Raw genomic sequence first — 25,483 nt, forward strand, 5'->3', positions numbered from 1 at the left:
GTGTAGGTTGTGGTGGGGTTGTTAGTGTAGGCTGTGGGGGGGAGTTGTTAGTGTAGGCTGTGGGGGGTTGTTAGTATAGGCTGTGGGGAGGTTGTTAGTGTGGGCTGTGGGGGTTGTTAGTATAGGCTGTGGGGGGGTTGTTAGTGTAGGCTGTGGGGGGTTGTTAGTATAGGCTGTGGGGAGGTTGTTAGTGTGGGCTGTGGGGGGTTGTTAGTATAGGCTGTGGGGGGTTGTTAGTGTAGGCTGTGGGGGGTTGTTAGTGTAGGCTGTGGGGGGGTTGTTAGTGTAGGCTGTGGGGGGTTGTTAGTGTAGGCTGTGGGGGGGTTGTTAGTGTAGTCTGTGTGGGGGGTTGTTAGTGTAGGCTGTGTGGGGTTTGTTAGTGTAGGCTGTGTGGGGGTTGTTAGTGTAGGCTGTGGGGGGTTGTTAGTGTAGGCTGTGGGGGGTTGTTAGTGTAGGCTGTGGGGGGTTGTTAGTGTAGGCTGTGGGTGGGGTTGTTAGTGTAGGCTGTGGGGGGGGTTGTTAGTGTGGGCTGTGGAGGGGAGTTGTTAGTGTAGGCTGTGGTTGGAGGGTTGTTAGTGTAGGCTGTGGGGGAGGGCTTGTTAGTGTGGGCTGTGGGGGGGTTGTTAGTGTAGGCTGTGGGGGGGTTGTTAGTGTAGGCTGTGGGGGGCTGTTAGTGTAGACTGTGGGGGGTTGTTAGTGTAGGCTGTGGGGGGGGTTGTTAGTGTAGGCTGTGGGGGTGTTGTTAGAGAAGTCTGTGGGGGGTTAGTAGTGTAGACTGTGGGTGGGGTTGTTAGTGTAGGCTGTGGGGGGGTTGTTAGTGTGGGCTGTGGGGGGAGTTGTTAGTGTAGGCTGTGGGGGGCTGTTAGTGTAGGCTGTGGGGGGTTGTTAGTGTAGGCTGTGGGGGGTTGTTAGTGTAGGCTGTGGGGGTTGTTAGTCTAGGCTGTGGGGAGTTGTTAGTGTAGTCTGTGGGGGGTTGTTAGTGTAGGCTGTGGGGGGTTGTTAGAGAAGTCTGTGCGGGGAGTTGTTAGTGTAGGCTGTAGGGGGTTGTTAGTGTAGGCTGTGGGGGGTTGTTAGTGTAGGCTGTGGGGGGGTTGTTAGTGTAGGCTGTGGGGGGGTTGTTAGTGTAGGCTGTGGGGGGGTTGTTAGTGTAGGCTGTGGGGGGTTGTTAGTGTAGGCTGTGGGGGGTTGTTAGTGTAGGCTGTGGGGGGTTGTTAGTGTAGGCTGTGGGGGGTTGTTAGTGTAGTCTGTGTGGGGGGTTGTTAGTGTAGGCTGTGTGGGGGTTGTTAGTGTAGGGTGTGGGGGTTGTTAGTGTAGGCTGTGGGGGGGGGAGTAGTTAGTGTAGGCTGTGGGGGGGTGTTAGTATAGGCTGTGGGGAGGTTGTTAGTGTGGGCTGTGGGGGTTGTTAGTATAGGCTGTGGGGGGTTGTTAGTGTAGGCTATGGGGGGTTGTTAGTATAGGCTGTGGGGAGGTTGTTAGTGTGGGCTGTGGGGAGGTTGTTAGTGTGGGCTGTGGGGGTTGTTAGTATAGGCTGTGGGGGGGTTGTTAGTGTAGGCTGTGGGGGGTTGTTAGTGTAGGCTGTGGGGGGGTTGTTAGTGTAGGCTGTGGGGGGTTGTTAGTGTAGGCTGTGGGGGGTTGTTAGTGTAGGCTGTGGGGGGGTTGTTAGTGTAGTCTGTGTGGGGGGTTGTTAGTGTAGTCTGTGTGGGGGGTTGTTAGTGTAGGCTGTGTGGGGTTTGTTAGTGTAGGCTGTGTGGGGGTTGTTAGTGTAGGCTGTGGGGGGTTGTTAGTGTAGGCTGTGGGGGGTTGTTAGTGTAGGCTGTGGGTGGGGTTGTTAGTGTAGGCTGTGGGGGGGGTTGTTAGTGTGGGCTGTGGAGGGGAGTTGTTAGTGTAGGCTGTGGGGGGAGGGTTGTTAGTGTAGGCTGTGGGGGAGGGCTTGTTAGTGTGGGCTGTGGGGGGGGTTGTTAGTGTAGGCTTTGGGGGGGTTGTTAGTGTAGGCTGTGGGGGGCTTGTTAGTGTAGACTGTGGGGGGTTGTTAGTGTAGGCTGTGGGGGGGTTGTTAGTGTAGGCTGTGGGGGTGTTGTTAGAGAAGTCTGTGGGGGGTTAGTAGTGTAGACTGTGGGTGGGGTTGTTAGTGTAGGCTGTGGGGGGGTTGTTAGTGTGGGCTGTGGGGGGGAGTTGTTAGTGTAGGCTGTGGGGGGCTGTTAGTGTAGGCTGTGGGGGGTTGTTAGTGTAGGCTGTGGGGGGTTGTTAGTGTAGGCTGTGGGGGGTTGTTAATGTAGGCTGTGGGGGGGTTGTTAGTGTAGGCCGTGGGGGGTTGTTAGTGTCGGCTGTGGGGGGGAGTTGTTAGTGTAGGCTGTGGGGGGCTGTTAGTGTAGGCTGTGGGGGGTTGTTAGTGTAGGCTGTGGGGGGTTGTTAGTGTGGGCTGTGGGGGTTGTTAGTATAGGCTGTGGGGGGTTGTTAGTGTAGGCTATGGGGGGTTGTTAGTATAGGCTGTGGGGAGGTTGTTAGTGTGGGCTGTGGGGAGGTTGTTAGTGTGGGCTGTGGGGGGTTGTTAGTATAGGCTGTGGGGGGGTTGTTAGTGTAGGCTGTGGGGGGGGTTGTTAGTGTAGGCTGTGGGGGGGTTGTTAGTGTAGGCTGTGGGGGGTTGTTAGTGTAGGCTGTGGGGGGGTTGTTAGTGTAGGCTGTGGGGGCGTTGTTAGTGTAGGCTGTGGGGGGGTTGTTAGTGTAGTCTGTGTGGGGGGTTGTTAGTGTAGTCTGTGTGGGGGGTTGTTAGTGTAGGCTGTGTGGGGTTTGTTAGTGTAGGCTGTGTGGGGGTTGTTAGTGTAGGCTGTGGGGGGGTTGTTAGTGTAGGCTGTGGGGGGTTGTTAGTGTAGGCTGTGGGTGGGGTTGTTAGTGTAGGCTGTGGGGGGGTTGTTAGTGTGGGCTGTGGAGGGGAGTTGTTAGTGTAGGCTGTGGGGGAGGGTGGTTAGTGTAGGCTGTGGGGGGAGGGCTTGTTAGTGTGGGCTGTGGGGGGGGTTGTTAGTGTAGGCTTTGGGGGGGTTGTTAGTGTAGGCTGTGGGGGGCTTGTTAGTGTAGACTGTGGGGGGTTGTTAGTGTAGGCTGTGGGGGGGTTGTTAGTGTAGGCTGTGGGGGTGTTGTTAGAGAAGTCTGTGGGGGGTTAGTAGTGTAGACTGTGGGTGGGGTTGTTAGTGTAGGCTGTGGGGGGGTTGTTAGTGTGGGCTGTGGGGGGAGTTGTTAGTGTAGGCTGTGGGGGGCTGTTAGTGTAGGCTGTGGGGGGGTTGTTAGTGTAGGCTGTGGGGGGTTGTTAATGTAGGCTGTGGGGGGTTGTTAGTGTAGGCCGTGGGGGGTTGTTAGTGTCGGCTGTGGGGGGGAGTTGTTAGTGTAGGCTGTGGGGGGGCTGTTAGTGTAGGCTGTGGGGGGTTGTTAGTGTAGGCTGTGGGGGGTTGTTAGTTTAGGCTGTGGGGGGTTGTTAGTGTAGGCTGTGGGGGAGTTGTTAGTGTAGTCTGTGGGGGGTTGTTAGTGTAGGCTGTGGGGGGTTGTTAGAGAAGTCTGTGCGGGAGTTGTTAGTGTAGGCTGTAGGGGGTTGTTAGTGTAGGCTGTGGGGGGGGTTGTTAGTGTTTGCTGTGGGGGGGTTGTTAGTGTAGGCTGTGGGGGGGTTGTTAGTGTAGGCTGTGGGGGGGTTGTTAGTGTAGGCTGTGGGGGGTTGTTAGTGTAGGCTGTGGGGGGTTGTTAGTGTAGGCTGTGGGGGGTTGTTAGTGTAGTCTGTGTGGGGGGTTGTTAGTGTAGGCTGTGTGGGGGATGTTAGTGTAGGCTGTGGGGGATTGTTAGTGTAGGTTGTGGTGGGGTTGTTAGTGTAGGCTGTGGGGGGGGGGAGTTGTTAGTGTGGGCTGTGGGGGGGTTGTTAGTGTAGGCTGTGGGGGGGTTGTTAGTATAGGCTGTGGGGAGGTTGTTAGTGTGGGCTGTGGGGGGTTGTTAGTATAGGCTGTGTGGGGGTTGTTAGTGTGGGCTGTGGGGGGGTTGTTAGTGTAGGCTGTGGGGGGGTTGTTAGTGTAGGCTGTGGGGGGTTGTTAGTGTAGGCTGTGGGGGGGTTGTTAGTGTGGGCTGTGGCGGGGTTGTTAGTATAGGCTGTGGGGGGTTGTTAGTGTGGGCTGTGGGGGGGGGGTTGTTAGTGTGGGCTGTGGAGGGGTTGTTAGTGTGGGCTGTGGAGGGGTTGTTAGTGTAGGCTGTGGGGGGGGTTGTTAGTGTAGGCTGTGGGGGGTTTGTTAATATAGGCTTTGTGTGGAGAACTGCCCAGATGATCTCATTCTCGGGGTAGGTACACTGTGTGATTTCAGGGTGCAGTCAAACGGAGAGCAAGTTTGCACAGATCCACATTTATGGGACTAATTATAAACATAATTGTGTTTGTGTGTGTGTCCCTGCATGCATGAAAGAGAGAGCGAGATTGAGTGTGTGTGTGTGTGTGTGTGTGTGTGTGTGTGTGTGTGTGTGTGTGTGTGTGTGTGATCCAAGCCTCCAGTCATGCAGAAACTATGCTGCCTGGGTTTCTGTCACTGTGACTAATGGTGAACATGCATGTGAATAATGCAGTGTGTGTATGTGTGTGTGTGTGTGTGTGTGTATGGCTGCACCTGTATCAATGTGTGTGCGCATGAGCGTTTGCTTACTGGTGCAAATATGCCAATGTCTTGATGTGAGCTGTCAGGTCCTATAGCCTAGAATAGATCACTGTAGAGCAAACAGCAACAGCACAACATAACACAGTATCCCTGGACACACTCACAAACGCTATCAGGCCAGCTGATTCTTCAGATATCACTGCAACACGGTCTCATTAGAATGTCAAAATGGTGACGTCAAACCATTGTAGTTTTACATCACCTATGCTGACACATTATGTTAATGTCCATTTCATGATCCGATTCTAAACTCCGCTGTTATAAATTAGTAGGGGGAGTGTGTTCTGATGTAGATATACTGTATGTAACCAAGTGGTAAAGAGCGGTGGGTAACCAAAAGTTTGCTGGTTCGAATCCCTGAGCCGTCTAGGTAAAAAAAGAAATCTTTCAATGTGCCATTGAGCAAGGTACTTAACCCTAATTGCTCTGGACAACAGCGTCTGCTAAAATATATCTAAGATGACATTGTTCACGAGAGAGATGACATTACTTGTTGTCCATTTCATTATCTAGAACGTACCAGTCCAAAACACTGAAGTAGACTATATCAAAACACTAGAGTCGACTAACTCTGAAGTTAATTGTCAGCCAGTGGCATCAAGGCTTCTAAATTCTTGTTTTTTCTACAGTTTCCTGGTTGCCTCTTTGCATACGCTATTGAGGTGTCCAAAATGTAGTCACACCGATTTGCCTGTCACATTAACAGTGGCACAGTGGCACCTCGCTTTTACCACCATGACCCTAGAAACAAATGAGCTGTTTTCACACAAAGAGATCCTTCCTCTTCGCTCCACCAGCCTCCGTTTCACCTCTCCTCCCCACTCTCTCAACCCCTCCATCCCTCCCTCTTTGTCTCTCTCTCCCCAGGGTAGTTGTTATTCAACCTCTCAAGATTTGAATGATGATGTGATATAAATATCAGTTATTTACGATCAGTTCCTTTAATGTGACATGGAGTGAACAAAGCATTAGGGCTCATCATCTTTATGTAAGAGTATAATCTATATCAATATCACTGTGATAAGAACATACAGAAAAACAGCTAGTTACTCTTCAGAACATGAGCACGGCCAAAAAACCAACCTACAGTTTCACAGCTACATGAACTTCTCTACTCTAGTCTTAGTCAATGTTATGTTAGCATCCTGAGTATGACAACTCAATCAACAACGTGTCTCTGTACTTCAACACTGGAATCACTAGCATCCATATAGCACCGTAAGACCAGAGAAAAAAGACAAAAGAACAATAGAGTTATTTGAGATGTGAGAGGTATGTACTTGTTAGTATCAGTCTAAAGACGTGGGAGGTAGGATGGTGGTTCTAGGTTGATGTCTCGTCTGTTTACTCTTAGTAATCAGTGGCTGTGTAAGACGTGGGAGGTAGGATGGTGGTTCTAGGTGGATGTCTCGCCGGTTAGTCTTAGTAATCAGTGGCTGTGTAAGACGTGGGAGGTAGGATGGTGGTTCTAGGTTGATGTCTCGTCTGTTTACTCTTAGTAATCAGTGGCTGTGTAAGACGTGGGAGGTAGGATGGTGGTTCTAGGTGGATGTCTCGCCGGTTAGTCTTAGTAATCAGTGGCTGTGTAAGACGTGGGAGGTAGGATGGTGGTTCTAGGTGGATGTCTCGTCTGTTTACTCTTAGTAATCAGTACCTGTGTAAGACGTGGGAGGTAGGATGGTGGTTCTAGGTGGATGTATCGTCTTTTTACTCTTAGTAATCAGTGGCTGTGTAAGACGTGGGCGGTAGCAAACACAAGAGCTGGTGGTGGAAGGAGAGAAGTTGGGAATTGGCTTTACACTCCAAGACACACACACACACACACACACACACACACACCACGCCATCTGCTCCTGAGCAAAGAGCACCCATCGCGGGGGCAAGTTGAGCTCACAGGGGGAGTGTTCTGTTTACTGTGATGATGAGTGTGTGTGTTAAGAGAGGGGTTTCCAGCGGTGACATATCAACGATCACAAACAAAGGCCACGCAAACACACTAAAGAGCCCATCTCCCCTGTCAACACACACACACAACCCCTCGATGCTGTTCTGATTCCTTGGAGATATTATCAGAGAAAGAGACATGGGGGGAGGGAGGGAGGGGACAGGAGGAGACCATGGTGCTGTCTATCAAGCCACAGAGGCTTAATGTGATGTCATCAAGAGGAGTTTCAAAACAGCAGTGTGCCCCATCTGTTCCCTTCCCCCTTCTCTCTCACACACACACACACACACACACACACAGTTTTTTACTTTCATATAGAAATGTGACAGTTTATGCACCATATGTATTGTATGACATGTATATATAACATACAGTAAGAGATGCTTTATTAACCAAATCAGGCCCAAGGTTGTGTGGTACATGGCCAATATACCACGGCTAAGGGTGTTCTTACGCACGATGCAATGCGGAGTGTCTGGATACTGTCCTTAGCCGTGCTATATTGGCCATTTACCACAAACTCCCAAGGTGCCTTATTGCTATTAGAAACTGGTTACCAACGTAATTAGAATAGTAAAAACAAATTTTTATTTTTATTTTTTTTGTCTTAATTCTTGTTTGATTCACAATAAAAAATATTTTGCATCTTCAAAGTGGTAGGCATGTTGTGTAAATCAAATGATACGAACCCCCCAAAAATCCATTTGAATTCCAGGTTGTAAGGCAACAAAGTAGGAAAAATGCCAAGGGGGTGAATACTTTCGCAAGCCACTGTACGTATGCTTGTACGCATATACACACACACATTTGACAATCTATTCGTTGAATCATTATCCAATCTACAGTGAAACCCTGTGACACTCAGAACCTTGCCAAACGCGCTACCATTACCCGCTGGTCCTAATTACCAATAAGGGCTTCCTCATTGCAGCTCAATTTGATGGAGTAGGAAAGAGAAAAGTTCATAATCATGTTAAATTAGCGCTCCTTCACATTCAATCTCAGCCCTTCTAATGTCCTTAATGACTTATTTGTACCAATTATTCGCTTTGCTGAACTCATTAAACCCCTATTCACCTCCTGAGTTAACTGATTGCTTCGACAAGTAGGCCTGCATCGAGTACCTCCTCCTATCCAGCTGCAGCGAGAACGTACAGTTACGTCAACTTTGGAGTGAGAGGATTGTTTTTTTGGTTTCTTAAATGGAAGGATGAGAGACTGGAGATGTGAGATGTTTATGGTAAGATAACGATAACGTCAAAAATCCTGTTTGTTATTAACCTTCTTCTGGATGTAGGCAGTCAGACGTGGTCTCTTCTCAGACGTGGTCTCTTCTCAGACGTGGTCTCTCCTGGTCAGAGAGTAAATGAACGTCAGATCATTATAAGCAGTCAGTATCTGACAGATACGGCTCCTTAGTCACTGACTGATAATTATCTGACCTTCATTTTTCATGGGAATAAAATCGGTAGAATACTGGTAGTCCTGCATTTTAAATCTTCATGAAGAAAACATTTAGCAATAATATTAGATGAATGCTATATAATATGCTTCATTAGGTTTTGTCAATGAGGCACTCAGGCTAATTAAATCCATTTCAAATCCTGATTCATTTTTTTCTTCTGAAGGACATCATTATTTACTTGTTGTTGACACTGCAGCTGTCCACCATTAGCTTGCTGTGCTCAATGCTTCCTTGGCTAATTGCCTGGTTTCTATGAGTGGCAGAACAGTCCTACATATAAGCACACACACACTCACATCCAGACCACACACACACTCACATCCAGACCACACACACACGCATCCAGACACACACGGACACACCGAGGTCATTGAGAGGGCTGTTGTGTGTGAGTGTGTGTGTGTCTGGATGTGTGTGTGTGTGTGTGTGTGCCTGTGTATGTGTGTCTGTATGAGCGTTCTTCTTCCATCTGTGGCTGCTAACAAGCTGTGCCCACAGACACACACACACACACACACACACACACACACACACACACACACACACACACACACACACACACACACACACACACACACACACACACACACACACACACACACACACATACATACATACATACTCTCTCTCGCTCTGTTGGAAAGAGACGGTGATTTCTGCCACAGGCTGTCTCCACACTGACTGTCCCAGGAAGTGAGTCATCATCTAGCTGTTCCTCTATGTGTCATTACTTGTCTTGGTGCACCGAAGCATAGATAATGTTACAACACACACTGCTTCTGCAATGAAAGCCTTCTCACAGGCACTGTAACCACTAAACCTCTGGTGACTACAACATCCCCTTTTGTAAATCTAGCTACTTACCGTAAACGATTTGTGACACTGTTGTGATGTACAGTTCAAATAAAGTGCTACAGATCAGTTGACAAATGTGGGGTCTTAAAAAAACTGTTCTAAATCTAATCAGGGACGTTTTTGACCTCCAGAGGAACGTGATAAGACTTGGTTGGATCAGGTTAATGGATGTGGACAATAAGACTTGGTTGGATCAGGTTAATGGATGTGGACAATAAGACTTGGTTGGATCAGGTTAATGGATGTGGACAATAAGCCTTGGTTGGATCAGGTTAATGGATGTGGACAATAAGCCTTGGTTGGATCAGGTTAATGGATGTGGATAATAAGACTTGGTTGGATCAGGTTAATGGATGTGGATAATAAGCCTTGGTTGGATCAGGTTAATAGATGTGGATAATAAGCCTTGGTTTGATCAGGTTAATGGATGTGGACAATAAGACTTGGTTGGATCAGGTTAATGGATGTGGATAATAAGCCTTGGTTGGATCAGGTTAATGGATGTGGATAATAAGCCTTGGTTGGATCAGGTTAATGGATGTGGATAATAAGCCTTGGTTGGATCAGGTTAATAGATGTGGATAATAAGCCTTGGTTGGATCAGGTTAATAGATGTGGACAATAAGCCTTGGTTGGATCAGGTTAACGGATGTGGATAATAAGCCTTGGTTGGATCAGGTTAACGGATGTGGATAATAAGCCTTGGTTGGATCAGGTTAATGGATGTGGATAATAAGCCTTGGTTGGATCAGGATAATGGATGTGGATAATAAGCCTTGGTTGGATCAGGTTAACGGATGTGGATAATAAGCCTTGGTTGGATCAGGTTAATGGATGTGGATAATAAGCCTTGGTTGGATCAGGATAATGGATGTGGATAATAAGCCTTGGTTGGATCAGGTTAATGGATGTGGATAATAAGCCTTGGTTGGATCAGGATAATGGATGTGGATAATAAGCCTTGGTTGGATCAGGTTAATGGATGTGGATAATAAGCCTTGGTTGGATCAGGTTAATGGATGTGGATAATAAGCCTTGGTTGGATCAGGATAATGGATGTGGATAATAAGCCTTGGTTGGATCAGGTTAATGGATGTGGATAATAAGCCGGCCTCAGTGATCCTGATACACTGGTGATGATATCTCAGATCAGATAAACCAACCCATGTCAGTTCTCCTCCCATTAAAAAAATCACTCAGATATGGGTTGGTGTGTTCAGACACACACAGTCTAACTCTCTCACACACACACACACAGTCTAACTCTCTCTCACACACACACACGCACAAACACACACCTCTGCTCTGACTAAGGAAAGCAGTGTTTGCAGTCCTGTGAACTTCTATGACACCAGTATGCGATGACTATGCAGTTGAATCACTTAGTGGAATCCCAACACAGAACCAGTCCTATGTTGTGAAATGACTTACATCGTCCCCCCCCAACACACACACACACACACACACACACACACACACACACACACACACACACACACACACACACACACACACACACACACACACACACACACACACACACATCCTCAGCATTCCATGGATAAGAAGTAAGGGTGCCACACTATTGGGTGAAGCTCACCACAGAAAAAGTCCAGACCCTCAAAGAACCTTCTATCCCTCCTACCTCCCTCTCTCTTCAATGCCCACTCCCATCAACCCTCAACGCCCCACAGCACCCTGTATTACCCCACTCCCATCAACGCCCCACAGCACCCTGTATTCCCCCACTACCATCAACGCCCCACAGCACCCTGTATTCCCCAACTCCCATCAACGCCCCACAGCACCCTGTATTCCCCCACTCCCATCAACACCCCACAGCACCCTGTATTCCCCCACTCCCATCAACGCCCCACAGCACCCTGTATTCCCCCACTCCCATCAACGCCCCACAGCACCCTGTATTCCCCAACTCCCATCAACGCCCCACAGCACCCTGTATTACCCCACTCCCATCAACTCCCCACAGCACCCTGTATTCCCCCACTCCCATCAACGCCCCACAGCACCCTGTATTCCCCCACTCCCATCAACGCCCCACAGCACCCTGTATTCCCCCACTCCCATCAACGCCCCACAGCACCCTGTATTCCCCCACTCCCATCAACGCCCCACAGCACCCTGTATTCCCCCACTCCCATCAACGCCCCACAGCACCCTGTATTCCCCCACTCCCATCAACGCCCCACAGCACCCTGTATTCCCCCACTCCCATCAACGCCCCACAGCACCCTGTATTCCCCCACTCCCATCAACGCCCCACAGCACCCTGTATTCCCCCACTCCCATCAACGCCCCACAACACCCTGTATTCCCCCACTCCCATCAACGCCCCACAGCACCCTGTATTCCCCCACTCCAAGTAACGCCCCACAGCACCCTGTATTCCCCCACTCCCATCAACGCCCCACAGCACCCTGTATTCCCCCACTCCCATCAACGCCCCACAGCACCCTGTATTCCCCCACTCCCATCAACGCCCCACAGCACCCTGTATTCCCCACTCCAAATCTGTTACGCAGGGTCGCATTGGCAGTCAGGTGGTATTAGTGTTAGCTGGCAGGCTATGCTGTGAACCCCCCTCCCTCATCTCCTTCTCCATGCTTTGTGATGACAGTGTTTGATCAGGGTAACAATGTCTTCACTGTGGAGGAGAGAGAGACTGGTCTGGACCGGCTGGGCATAGAAGAAGGCAGGGAAACTAATCCATAACACTGCATTCCTACTGCCCCAATCGCCTTACACAAGGACCACCCAGGACACACTATGTTCTCTCTCTCTCTTTCTCTATTTTCACTGCCCCTCTCCGTCTGTCTGTCTGTGTGTGTCTGTGTGTCGGTGTGTGTGTGTGTGTGTGTGTGTGTGTGTGTGTGTGTGTGTGTGTGTGAGTGAGCTCATTGGTCATCAGAGAGAGAGCGGTGAGAGAGGGAATGTGAGAGCATGAGAGAGAGAAAAGATGGCGAGGGAACAAGAGACTGACTCACCATTTCATCACCCTTCCTCTCCACTCTTCTCTCCCAGCCTCCCTCTCTAATTTGGGACCCAGCTCTGAAGTGGCCACTTGTGTCCGTGTGTCCGATGGCCCTGTGATGAAAGCACTCTAGTCAAGGGTCAGAGCTAGAGGAAGCTACCAAAACCTCCCCGGCCACTCTCACACAGATGACCTCGCAGAACCCACCGTGGCCGTGCTGAAGGAGAACAGATGACCTCTCAGAACCCACCGTGGCCGTGCTGAAGGAGAACAGATGACCTCTCAGAACCCACCGTGGCCGTGCTGAAGGAGAACAGATGACCTCTCAGAACCCACCGTGGCCGTGCTGAAGGAGAACAGATGACCTCTCAGAACCCACCGTGGCCGTGCTGAAGGAGAACAGATGACCTCTCAGAACCCACCGTGGCCGTGCTGAAGGAGAACAGATGACCTCTCAGAACCCACCGTGGCCGTGCTGAAGGAGAACAGATGACCTCTCAGAACCCACCGTGGCCGTGCTGAAGGAGAACAGATGACCTCTCAGAACCCACCGTGGCCGTGCTGAAGGAGAACAGATGACCTCTCAGAACCCACCGTGGCCGTGCTGAAGGAGAACAGATGACCTCTCAGAACCCACCGTGGCCGTGCTGAAGGAGAACAGATGACCTCTCAGAACCCACCGTGGCCGTGCTGAAGGAGAACAGATGACCTCTCAGAACCCACCGTGGCCGTGCTGAAGGAGAACAGATGACCTCTCAGAACCCACCGTGGCCGTGCTGAAGGAGAACAGCCCTCCGCTGTCTTCCTTTAATCTGCAGCTATTCTCCCAGACTACTGTATTAATAAAGTGAGGAAGACAGGGCCTTTCTCTCTCTCACACACACACACACACAAACGCAGGCACGTACATGCATGAAAGCACACACACACACTTACAAAGAAAAAAATGTACGCAAGCATACACACACTGAACTCAGCAACTCAGCCTGGGTACTCAAGAGCTGCCTACTTCAGCGGTACAAAGGGGAAAGAGAGAGAGAGAGAGAGTTTGAGAGGGATAGTATTGCTGAGGAGAGAGTGGGAGTGTGTGTGTGTTTCAAGTACAGTGAAATGCCTTTCTTGCAAATTCAGAACCCAACAACCGATGAATGTATAAAAAATGAATAAGAAGAATAAGAAATATAATATTAAGTAAGCGTACTGTTTACAGGAAAGATTTAAAAAGTCAGTTCCAATATCGTATTTACATGTGTAGGGATACTGGAGATGGAGGTAGATATGTACAGGGGTAAGGTGTATATATATATATATATATATATATATATATATATATATACTGCTCCAAAAAATAAAGGGAACACTTAAACAACACAATGTAACTCCAAGTCAATCACACTTCTGTGAAATCAAACTGTCCACTTAGGAAGCAACACTGATTGACAATAAATTTCACATGCTGTTGTGCAAATGGAATAGACAACAGGTGGAAATTATAGGCAATTAGCAAGACACCCCCAATAAAGGAGTGGTTCTACAGGTGGAGACCACAGACCACTTCTCAGTTCCTATGCTTCCTGGCTGATGTTTTGGTCACTTTTGAATGCTGGCGGTGCTTTCACTCTAGTGGTAGCATGAGACGGAGTCTACAACCCACACAAGTGGCTCAGGTAGTGCAGCTCATCCAGGATGGCACATCAATGTGAGCTGTGGCAAGAAGGTTTGCTGTGTCTGTCAGCGTAGTCTCCAGAGCATGGAGGCGCTACCAGGAGACAGGCCAGTACATCAGGAGACGTGGAGGAGGCCGTAGGAGGGCAACAACCCAGCAGCAGGACCGCTACCTCCGCCTTTGTGCAAGGAAGAGCAGGAGGAGCACTGCCAGAGCCCTGCAAAATGACCTCCAGCAGGCCACAAATGTGCATGTGTCTGCTCAAACGGTCAGAAACAGACTCCATGAGGGTGGTATGAGGGCCCGACATCCACAGGTGGGGGTTGTGCTTACAGCCCAAAACCATGCAGGACGTTTGGCATTTGACAGAGAACACCAAGATTGGCAAATTCGCCACTGGCACCCTGTGCTCTTCACAGATGAAAGCAGGTTCACACTGAGCACGTGACAGACGTGACAGAGTCTGGAGATGCCGTGGACAACGTTCTGCTGCCTGCAACATCCTCCAGCATGACCGGTTTGGCGGTGGGTCAGTCATGGTGTGGGGTGGCATTTCTTTGGGGGGCCGCACAGCCCTCCATGTGCTCGCCAGAGGTAACCTGACTGCCATTAGGTACCGAGATGAGATCCTCAGACCCCTTGTTAGACCATATGCTGGTGCGGTTGGCCCTGGCTTCCTCCTAATGCAAGACAATGCTAGACCTCATGTGGCTGGAGTGTGTCAGCAGTTCCTGCAAGAGGAAGGCATTGATGCTATGGACTGGCCCGCCCGTTCCCCAGACCTGAATCCAATTGAGCACATCTGGGACATCATGTCTCGCTCCATCCACCAACGCCACATTGCACCACAGACTGTCCAGGAGTTGGCGGATGCTTTAGTCCAGGTCTGGGAGGAGATCCCTCAGGAGACCATCCGCCACCTCATCAGGAGCATGCCCAGGCGTTGTAGGGAGGTCATACAGGCACGTGGAGGCCACACACAATACTGAGCCTCATTTTGACTTGTTTTAAGGACATTACATCAAAGTTGGATCAGCCTGTTGTGTGGTTTTCCACTTTAATTTTGAGTGTGACTCAAAATCCAGACCTCCATGGGTTGATAAATTGGATTTCCATTGATTATTTTTGTGTGATTTTGTTGTCAGCATATTCAACTATGTAAAGAAAAAACTATTTAATAAGATTATTTCTTTAATTCAGATCTAGGATGTGTTGTTTAAGTGTTCCCTTTATTTTTTTGAGCAGTGTATATAAGAGATAGAGAGAGAGCGTGTGTGTGTGTGCATGAGAGAGAGAGAGAGAGAGCGAGAGTGTGCAGGAGAGAGAAAAAGAGAGAGTGATGTTGCTGAAAGCATGGCACTCTCCCTTTCATTAACTCTCAGCCAGTGGTAATGTATAGTGAGGAGACAGTAGAATCATCTCTCAGCCAGTGGTAATGTATAGTGAGGAGACAGTAGAATCATCTCTCAGCCAGTGGTAATGTATAGTGAGGAGACAGTAGAATCATCTCTCAGCCAGTGGTAATGTATAGTGAGGAGACAGTAGAATCATCTCTCAGCCAGTGGTAATGTATAGTGAGGAGACAGTAGAATCATCTCTCAGCCAGTGGTAATGTATAGTGAGGAGACAGTAGAATCATCTCTCAGCCAGTGGTAATGTATAGTGAGGAGACAGTAGAATTATCTCCTCTCAGCCAGTGGTAATGTATAGTGAGGAGACAGTAGAATTATCTCCTCTCAGCCAGTGGTAACGTATAGTGAGGAGACAGTAGAATTATCTCCTCTCAACCAGTGGTAACGTATAGTGAGGAGACAGTAGAATCATCTCTCAGCCAGTGGTAATGTATAGTGAGGAGACAGTAGAATCATCTCTCAGCCAGTGGTAATGTATAGTGAGGAGACAGTAGAATTATCTCCTCTCAGCCAGTGGTAATGTATAGTGAGGAGACAGTAGAATCATCTCTCAGCCAGTGGTAATGTATAGTGAGGAGACAGTAGAATTATCTCCTCTCAGCCAGTGGTAACGTATAGTGAGGAGACAGTAGAATCATATCTCAGCCAGTGGTAATGTATAGTGAGGAGACAGTAGAATTATCTCCTCTCAGCCAGTGGTAACGTATAGTGAGGAGACAGTAGAATCATATCTCAGCCAGTGGTAATGTATAGTGAGGAGACAGTAGAATCATCTCTCAGCCAGTGGTAATGTATAGTGAGGAGACAGTAGAGTCAGGAAGCTCTCAGCTCATAGGGAGAAGAAACCTGCATGCGCTCCTCTCTAGAAACAGAAGACAGAGGAGATGGAAGAGAAGAAACCTGCATGCGCTCCTCTCTAGAAACAGAAGACAGAGGAGATGGAAGAGAAGACACCTGCATGCGCTCCTCTCTAGAAACAGAAGACAGAGGAGATGGAAGAGAAGAAACCTGCATGCGCTCCTCTCTAGAAACAGAAGACAGAGGAGATGGAAGAGAAGAAACCTGCATGCGCTCCTCTCTAGAAACAGAAGACAGAGGAGATGGAAGAGAAGAAACCTGCATGCGCTCCTCTCTAGAAACAGAAGACAGAGGAGATGGAAGAGAAGAAACCTGCATGCGCTCCTCTCTAGAAACAGAAGACAGAGGAGATGGAAGAGAAGAAACCTGCATGCGCTCCTCTCTAGAAACAGAAGACAGAGGAGATGGAAGAGAAGAAACCTGCATGCGCTCCTCTCTAGAAACAGAAGACAGAGGAGATGGAAGAGAAGAAACCTGCATGCGCTCCTCTCTAGAAACAGAAGACAGAGGAGATGGAAGAGAAGAAACAGAACCCTGATCTCTCTCTCCTCCCTTCCCCATCTATCCTCCAACACATAAGCACCGAGAGGCTCTTCAAACAGCAACGTCTGACGTCAGTCTCATCTACAGAACCCAAGGAAGATGAAAGCATTTAGGCTTTTTAAAACGCTACAAATAAACTGAGTTTCAGTTGAAAGGTCTGTCTATTCACCTGGGATCAGACAGTATGAAGAAAAACCAACCCAATGTTAATGGTCACCTCAGAAAATGACAAGTATCATTTCCTGTTTGAAGGTGAAATGGGAATCAGACGTTCTGCAGTGAGTTTGCAGCTCTCCCCGGGATATTCTAACAATGGGAACCAGTTGCTGAAGACAAGAGTGTCACTTTACCCCCAAAATTACTAATTCCTAAAATTTTCAGGATATCAAGGATTTTAAGTAACTGCGAGTTCCAGTACAAAACTCAAGTTAAGCAATAGCATTAAGTGCAATACAATGGGATATTCTAGGACCACTGCGAACACGCTCCAACTGCAGCTCAGACAGAGGCGTAGCGGCAACACATGAAGCAATGGGAAAAGCCCAATCATTCCTAAAGAGGTGAGACTGGCTCATTTGCTTCAGTTTCCTTCTACGGCTCCCCAGTGAGTCATCAGAGCTCAATGCAGCCTGGAACTCTTATCTCCACACATACTGCTCACTTAATGCTGCATTCAGTGGAGACAAAGAGCAGCAGCACGAGTTTTAGAGTGTCACCAATGACGCAAAGTAAAGGTCCTGTTGTGCCTACTATGACCCGGTCACTGTCCCACCTATGACCCGGTCACTGTCCCACCTATGACCCGGTCACTGTCCCACCTATGACCCGGTCACTGTCCCACCTATGACCCGGTCACTGTCCCACTTATGACCCGGTCACTGTCCCACCTATGACCCGGTCACTGTCCCACCTATGACCCGGTCACTGTCCCACCTATGACCCGGTCACTGTCCCACCTATGACCCGGTCACTGTCCCACCTATGACCCGGTCACTGTCTATACTATGACCCGGTCACTGTCCCACCTATGACCCGGTCACTGTCCCACCTATGACCCGGTCACTGTCCATACTATGACCCGGTCACTGTCCCACCAATGACCCGGTCACTGTCCCACCTATGATGGAGGAGGACATGTAGGCACACAGTACACACACCATATACCATTAATGCCTGGGTTCATATTTACACACACACACACACACGGCTTGGAATAGAATCGCTCTTTGTCCCGCTATAGTCACCATCACACACACCAGTATCACGACCTGACAGCTAGAACCCCCGTACACACACACACACACACACACACACACACACACACACACACACACACACACACACACACACCAGTATCACAACCTGACAGCCAGAACCCCCGTACACACACACACACACACACACACACACACACACACACACACCAGTATCACAACCTGACAGCCAGAACCCCCGTACACACACACACACACACACACACACACACACACACACACACACACACACACACACACACACCAGTATCACAACCTGACAGGCAGAACCCCCATACACACACACACACACACACACCAGTATCACAACCTGACAGCCAGAACCCCCGTACACACACACACACACACACACACACACACACACACACACAGTATCACGGCCTGACAGCTAGAACCCCCCCCCACACACACCAGTATCACAACCTGACAGGCAGAACCCCCGTACACACACACACCAGTATCACAACCTGACAGCCAGAACCCCCATACACACACACACACACACACACACACACACACACACACACACCGGTATCACAACCTGACAGCCAGAACCCCCGTACACACACACACACACACACACACACACACACCAGTATCACAACCTGACAGGCAGAACCCCCGTACACACACACACACACACACACACACACACCAGTATCACAACCTGACAGCCAGAACCCCCCCCCACACACACACACACACCAGTATCACAACCTGACAGCCAGAACCCCCATACACACACACACACCCACACACCAGTATCACAACCTGACAGGCAGAACCTCCGTATACACACACACACACAGACCAGTATCACAACCTGACAGCCAGAACCCCCGCTCAAGTGCAAATTAGTACTGTGGCCACTTGTGGTGGAAGCAGAGAAAGAGGGGAACCATTGACACTCTAGAGCGAGGAAGGAGAGAAAGAGAGGAAGAGGGAGAGAAAGACAAGAGGAAGTGAAAGAGAGATCAGTGAGATGGCAGATTGATCAGCTGGTTTCCTATTCAGGACAGGACAGAAGAGAGAGAGAGAGGGGCTTTAGGACCCAATAACTACATGTTGTTTCCTATCCAGGACAGAGACAGAGAGAGAGACAGAGAGACAGAGAGAGAGAGAGAGAGAGAGAGAGGCTTTAGGACCCAATAACTACATGTTGTTTCCTATCCAGGACAGAGACAGAGAGAGAGACAGAGAGACAGAGAGAGAGAGAGAGAGAGAGGCTTTAGGACCCAATAACTACATGTTGTTTCCTATCCAGGACAGAGACAGAGAGAGAGACAGAGAGACAGAGAGAGAGAGGCTTTAGGACCCAATAACTACATGTTGTTTCCTATCCAGGACAGAGACAGAGACAGAGAGAGAGAGAGAGAGAGAGAGAGGTGCTTTAGGACCCAATAACTACATGTTGTTTCCTATCCAGGACATAGAGAGAGAGAGGCTTTAGGACCCAATAACTACATGTTGTTTCCTATCCAGGACAGGAGAGAGAGAGAAAGAGGCTTTAGGACCCAATAACTACATGTTGTTTCCTATCCAGGACAGAGAGAGAGAGGGGCTTTAGGACCCAATAACTACATGTTGTTTCCTATCCAGGACAGGAGAGAGAGAGAGAGAGAGAGAGGCTTTAGGACCCAATAACTACATGTTGTTTCCTATCCAGGACAGGAGAGAGAGAGAGAGAGAGGCTTTAGGACCCAATAACTACATGTTGTTTCCTATCCAGGACAGGAGAGAGAGAGAGAGAGGCTTTAGGACCCAATAACTACATGTTGTTTCCTATCCAGGACAGAGAGAGAGAGAGAGGCTTTAGGACCCAATAACTACATGTTTCCTATCCAGGACAGAGAGAGAGAGAGAGAGAGAGGCTTTAGGACCCAATAACTACATGATTTAAGAACATAACGTATCCATACGCCACTGCAGCTGATCAGGTGTGGATAGTCCTGTAATTTCGTCTTCGCTCTCTTTCAAGAAATTCACAGGAAACCATAAACAACTGGAGGGTCTCAACTAAGACAATGAAGTGAAAACGTTGGCTTGCCACACTGCCATCTTGAGTAGACTACAGTTTCATCCTCACCGCCGTTTGCACAGACACCATAATCCAGTAGTAAGTCTGTGGCAGCTACTATGACTGTGACTGTGTGTGTGTGTGTCGTGCCTGTGGTTTCAGCAAGGCGCTGAGGCAGCAGTGTGTGACACTAAGTCACACGGGTGGTTTGGCAACACACCCAGATCCTCAGCAATGTGTCTCCTCTCCCAGCATTAGTCTTTTGAACAGCCTGTGACCACAATGCCACGCCTGGACAGCAGCCTACTGATTCCTCCACTGCTATTCAACAGCCTCACACACACCTCATATACAGCCTCCAGTTAACTAGAAGGAATCACCAGGTATATGTCTGAGGTTAGGAATTCATTATGAAACAGTTCAAGTGTTTAAGTACCACATCAAGTGTGGGGTATAAGTGGCAGACTCCAGTGGTTTAGACACTCCACTCAAATGTATCTACTTTCAAACCTTTTAAGAGGAAGTTAATGTCAGGGCAGACAGAGACACCCACGGCTCTCGTAGAAGTACTCAAACGCTCTTCGATACAACGACTGTGCGCTTCCTCAACAATACTTTGCATTGAAATGAACTAGGAAGTCTTTCTACAAAAAAAAACAGTTTATTGAATTATCATCAGCTGTACATTGTGTTCAGTGCTGACACAGTTTTGCTACATACTTTGGTTGTGAATTTCACCCCACACATTTCACCCCTCGTTATGACTGAAGGAAAGGCAGGTATTGGGGCGCAGTGGAGAATTTGAGTGTTCACCCCAATATCTGAACGGTGAAAGAAGAAATTCCACTTAGACACAGAGCATCTTACCCTCAGCACCATTTGGGGACAAAACAGATCAGTGTCTAGGGGCAACTTCATCCTACTCGGTACTGAACATTATGTAGATGCTGGTCACAATGCTAACTTCTGTTTTACATTATGAAAGATCCTAATAGCCAACCCTAGCACTTAACAGGCACTGTATATCATTAGAGTGGAATCCAATAGTTTGGTTGACTTCCATCCAAGTCCGGGTTAGTCCAAGATGATGTACTGATAAATGAGGATAGAGGATCAAATCAATGGATTCCATAGAAGCAGGTTCTCCTTAACCCCCAGTCTAGATGACCCTGTGGGTTGTTCTACATCGGCAAGATTCAGGTCCAGACTCAATGTTCAGATTGTGTCAGGCTAGCCAAAGCATGGTTTGTCACCCCGTATTAGTAATAATCCAGTAGATTTGAAGTCCATCGTTAGAATAAACATCAACCAGACCACCCAAAAAATAATCCAAGACATAAAAGAGACGGGTCAAAAAGAGCACAGAGAAAGTAGTACAGTTAGTTTCTTTAATATCGTTTTAATTTACATTGTTCTCCTCCTCTCACTGATCCCCCAGTCTCCTCTGATAGGCCGGTCCAAGCGGGGGTCCTGTGGTATTCCACGGATTTCCGTGGCTCTGCCTGAGCCGGCAGGCTCCACTTCTCAGACATTTTCGTAGCTCCAAAAAAAGGGCACCGTCCCAAAACTCACATTTGAATCTCCACAAAGTGTTCTGGTTGACCATTTAGTTTTTGGAGAGACATTTCCATTTGATTTAGAAAAAGGTCAGCCTGGAGAACACGCTTCAACACCCCCAAAACAAAAAATAAATCCTTAAAAAAAAAGAAAAAAGAATGCTTATTCTACTTTCTGTTCTCCCTTGAATATCAAGCAGAAGGGAGAGGCCGAAAGCAAAAACGTCACAAGTACACCAGGACATGAAAATAGATATATATATTTATAATATATATATATATAAAATGTCTTTATTACTCCATTATGTACAATTTTCACAAGACGTCCAGGGAGCAACTGTTTTAAAGACAAAGCGCCGCTTCATCCAGTCACATTACAGAAACATTCATCACGTTAAAAAATAAACCTCCAAAAAAAACAAGCCCAGGAACAGATTAAAAAACAGCAAGACAATTTACATCTTCAGTGCCCATAGGGTTACAGTCTGCACCGATAGCCAATCATAGCCAGGTCAACTGCCAATCGCAGTTCATAGTGCCTTCTGAGCACCAATCCGGGAGTGGTATCGGCCGACATTGTCTGTAGTCCAATCCCTGGTGGTCTTTGAGGTTAGGGGGTGTGATGAGTGACGTAAGAGGAGGAGGAGGGGCTAGCAGCTCCCCTCGTCAGGACAGTAGGACGGGTCAAACTGGTGTTTCTAGTAGATCACCTCGTACACTGTGGCCTTCTTGTCTCCGGAGCCCGTCACAATGTACTTGTCGTCTGCAGAGATGTCGCAGCTCAGGACGGAAGAGGACTCCTTTGACTGTTGAAGGGTAAAAAAACATGTTAGCGATCCTATTCAGAGCATGACATTTGTTTGCCTGAACTAACCTTGTCCAAAGTGACCAGCTGGTTTGGTTGGTCTGAAAGACAATTCTCTGAACAATACTGTTTCCTTCTGATTTACAGATTACAGTTGACAGTGGTAGCTGGGGTTTCCATGCTGTTGGTCATGTCACAGGACTGTGAGCATCTATGTATGTGTCAGAGTGTGTATATTGATGTGTGTTATTGATTGGCGTACCTGGAATATGCTGGCACCGTACGGAGTCCTCCAAGCATTCAAGAGGTTGTCCTTCCCCGTGCTCACAAACCATTTACCTTTAAACACAGGACATGATACATGAGCTCAGAGTCCAGGTTGTCCTTACCAAGCAGGACAGGGCTGCACAAGACTCTCCAAGCACCAAAATGCAAGTCCACGTGGTTTAAGATTTAGTAGCTAACCCAAAACAACTGATGTGGGGCAGTTGGTATTACTTGTTGGTACAGTAGAAGTACCAACTAAACAATGTGCTTCAATTCCTTGAGAAAAAAAGGTTTCTACACATGAACTACATAAATCCAGATTATAAATGACTTGTTGCAGCCTGGACATGTTTCTTACCACAGTAGGCAAACTTAAGCGAGAGGACACAGCTCTCATGCAGGTGGAGCTGGTACTTGTCAGGCTTGGTGTGATGGAGAACCTCCACATTGCTGCTCTCCATGCCCACTGCCAGCCACTCCCCTGTGGGGCAGTAGCCTAGAGAGAAGATCTGGGAGGAGACGGGGGGTGAACCAGGGCAAGAGATAGAGATAGAGATAGAGATAGAGAGAGAGAGAGAGAGTGTGTTAGGGATGCAACGGTACACAGTATGTTGTTGAACTGTTCGGTACGCCCCCTACGGTTCAATACGCACACGTGAACCGCGGAATTACGATACGCCTGTCATTTTCCTAGAATTTCCTAAACGTGCTTATTGCGCTGCAGACTACACGCACGTTGTACATGCAGATCCACAGAACCAGACACGCAGCTTGTGGCCGTAAAGGGGCTCCTGATGGCTGACAAACTTTACTCAACAGCAATGTCTCAAAATGTGGCAACTGCAGTGACAGCAACCCCCTCCCCCTTAAACAACCAATGGACAATTTGCAATGACATCTCAGTAGGAAACCTCCCTAAAGGGGCCCCATGAAGAGAGGGGAAACTAAAAACAAACATTCTCTCAGCTCCAACGTGACAAGAGCGCTAGTGAGACAGACAGAAGCACATTTGAAGAGGCACTGCCGTCTTTCAAATCCGCTATGTGGGAACATTCTGGATTCAGCGTTCAATATGATGACGAGGGTAAGAAGACCGTAAACAAGCATTGCTTTGCCACTGTCGGCTACTGGAGTGGAAACACTTCTAACATGTGTCATTTACGTGGCCGTCACTCAGCCATATCCCTTGCAGGTGGAGCAAGGAGTCCACTCGTTAGCCTTCAAACAACAATGTGACAAATTCAGAAAAACTAAGAAATAAGGAAAGCAGTGGGAGTATTCATAGCCAAAGATTTGCAGCCCTATTCGGTGGTTACTGACTCTGGATTTCGTCACCTGATTAAAACAATTGAACAGCGTTACAATGTCCCCTCCCACACACATTTCAGCAGCAAAGTAATTCCCAAACTCTATGAAGCATCACAGAGAGACATTGAAAAGGAATTGACAGAGACACCCTATCTAGCTCTCTCCACTGGTAGCTGGACCTCCAGAGCAACTCAAAGCTACCTCACTGTGACGGTTCACTATGTACTGGTCTGGGAGATGAAGAGCAATGTGTTGCAAAGTACGGCCCCTGTATGAGAGTCATACAAGCACACACTTAGCCCTAGAATTAATGAATGCTGTGACTGAGTAGAAGCTAGAGAGACCTAATATCACAATCCCAGCCACTACAGATAACGCACAAAACATAGTGAACGCCATCCGTGAAGCTGATGGGTTTGGGCCCCACATTGGGTGTTTTGCACACATCCTGAACCTCACAGCCAAGAGGGCAGTCTCTCTCAAGGCAGTGTCCCACCTCCTGGGGAAGGTCAGAAAAGTGGGGACTTTCTTTGCTCTCACAAAAGCACCACCGCCCACCAAGTTGACAGTTAAGCAAGAGATGCTGAATATACCAAAACACATATCAATCCATGATGTCACAACCCGTTGGAATACCATATAGAACATGCTGGAACGTTCCGTGGAACAGCAACCGGCCATCTGCTCTGCTGTATTGGACAAGGCTGTGAGGAAGTCGGTCAAAGACAGAGCCATGCTGACGGACAGTGAACTGAAGCTGGCAGAAGAACTCATTGAGCTACTCAACCCCCTGAAAACAATGACAACTCTCATGAGCAGTGAAACAAGTCCCACCTCATCAATGATTCTCCCTCTAAAAACAATGATTCTGAAATCCATGGCACCAGGTCCTGAGGACAGTCCAACCATCAGGGAGGCCAAGGCAGCCATCACTCAGGACTTGGAGAGAAGATTCACAGATCTACCTTTACAGAGTTACAGCCCTTGAGCCAAGGTTTAAATCCCTGCCAGCCTGCTGCAACAGCATAAACATCAGGGATTTCATCCATTTTTAAATACTTTTTCATTATATTGTTTTTATCATGTGTGTTAAAATGTGATGAGATATGTTTTTTTGATGAAATGTGTCACTTACACTTAATAAGTTTGCCATTTTTCTTGTAGTTTCAAGCAGTGCAAGCAGGGCCATCCACAGGGAACAAAATCCATCCTCCATTATCCCCTCCTCAAAAGACTCCCGTGTCAGAGTTATTTGGGGAGCTTTCCAGAGGAGCAGACCAAGCTCTTTTCCAAAATGACTGAGGTGGTGGTCCCCTCATACAAGACAGCAGATTGCCTTCATGTGGCTGCTGATCCTTTTGTGTGGTGGAAAACAAACCAGTCAAAGTTCCCCATGTTGCAAAACATGCACAGGGCCTCAGTGCCCAGGAACCTCTGTTGTAAGTCAGAGTTTTCTCCACCGCAGGGGACATGATCAGTGCAAGCCGTTCTCGTCTTGCTTCAGAGAATGTTGACATGCTTATCTTTTTACAGAAGAACCTCAACATAAAGGAATAGATATCTCATATAGGATACCAACTTGATGTTGCATTTTGTTATTTTTTTCATGTAATATTGCCTATAAAAGTATGTACCCCGTTTATTGAAAATAAACCTTCAGCTTGTCAAAGCTAAGAAGCACTTTTCATTTTATTCTCCCCTTGATGTCATACAGTAGAGACATGTTGCCATTTTTCTGAATGGAGAGTTTCATTTGTCTATAGGCAAAATAAAAGAGTTCATTGTTTAAAGGGTGATGTGTTTATTTTTTTTCTTAAATATAAAGATACCGAAACCGTACCGAA

At 48.0% G+C, this 25,483-nt stretch overlaps 1 protein-coding gene across 9 annotated transcripts in view; it reads right to left on the reverse strand.

The window, feature by feature from the left end:
- Positions 1 to 20,348: 20,348 nt before the first annotated feature.
- LOC123730778 (transducin-like enhancer protein 3-B) overlaps positions 20,349 to 25,483 on the reverse strand; it is a 56,136-nt gene continuing 51,001 nt past the window's right edge. For all 9 annotated transcript variants that reach the window (XM_045708705.1, XM_045708704.1, XM_045708700.1 and 6 more), the window contains 3 exons: positions 22,690 to 22,840; positions 22,327 to 22,403; positions 20,349 to 22,065 (listed from right to left, as the gene is read on the reverse strand). In XM_045708705.1, the coding sequence (XP_045564661.1) occupies positions 21,958 to 22,065; positions 22,327 to 22,403; positions 22,690 to 22,840 (336 nt within the window). In that variant the 3' untranslated portion in view covers positions 20,349 to 21,957. The remainder of the gene's footprint in view (positions 22,066 to 22,326; positions 22,404 to 22,689; positions 22,841 to 25,483) is intronic.

Source organism: Salmo salar, chromosome ssa26 (genome assembly GCF_905237065.1).
Source record: "Salmo salar chromosome ssa26, Ssal_v3.1, whole genome shotgun sequence".
In the NCBI taxonomy this organism is placed as follows: domain Eukaryota; kingdom Metazoa; phylum Chordata; class Actinopteri; order Salmoniformes; family Salmonidae; genus Salmo; species Salmo salar.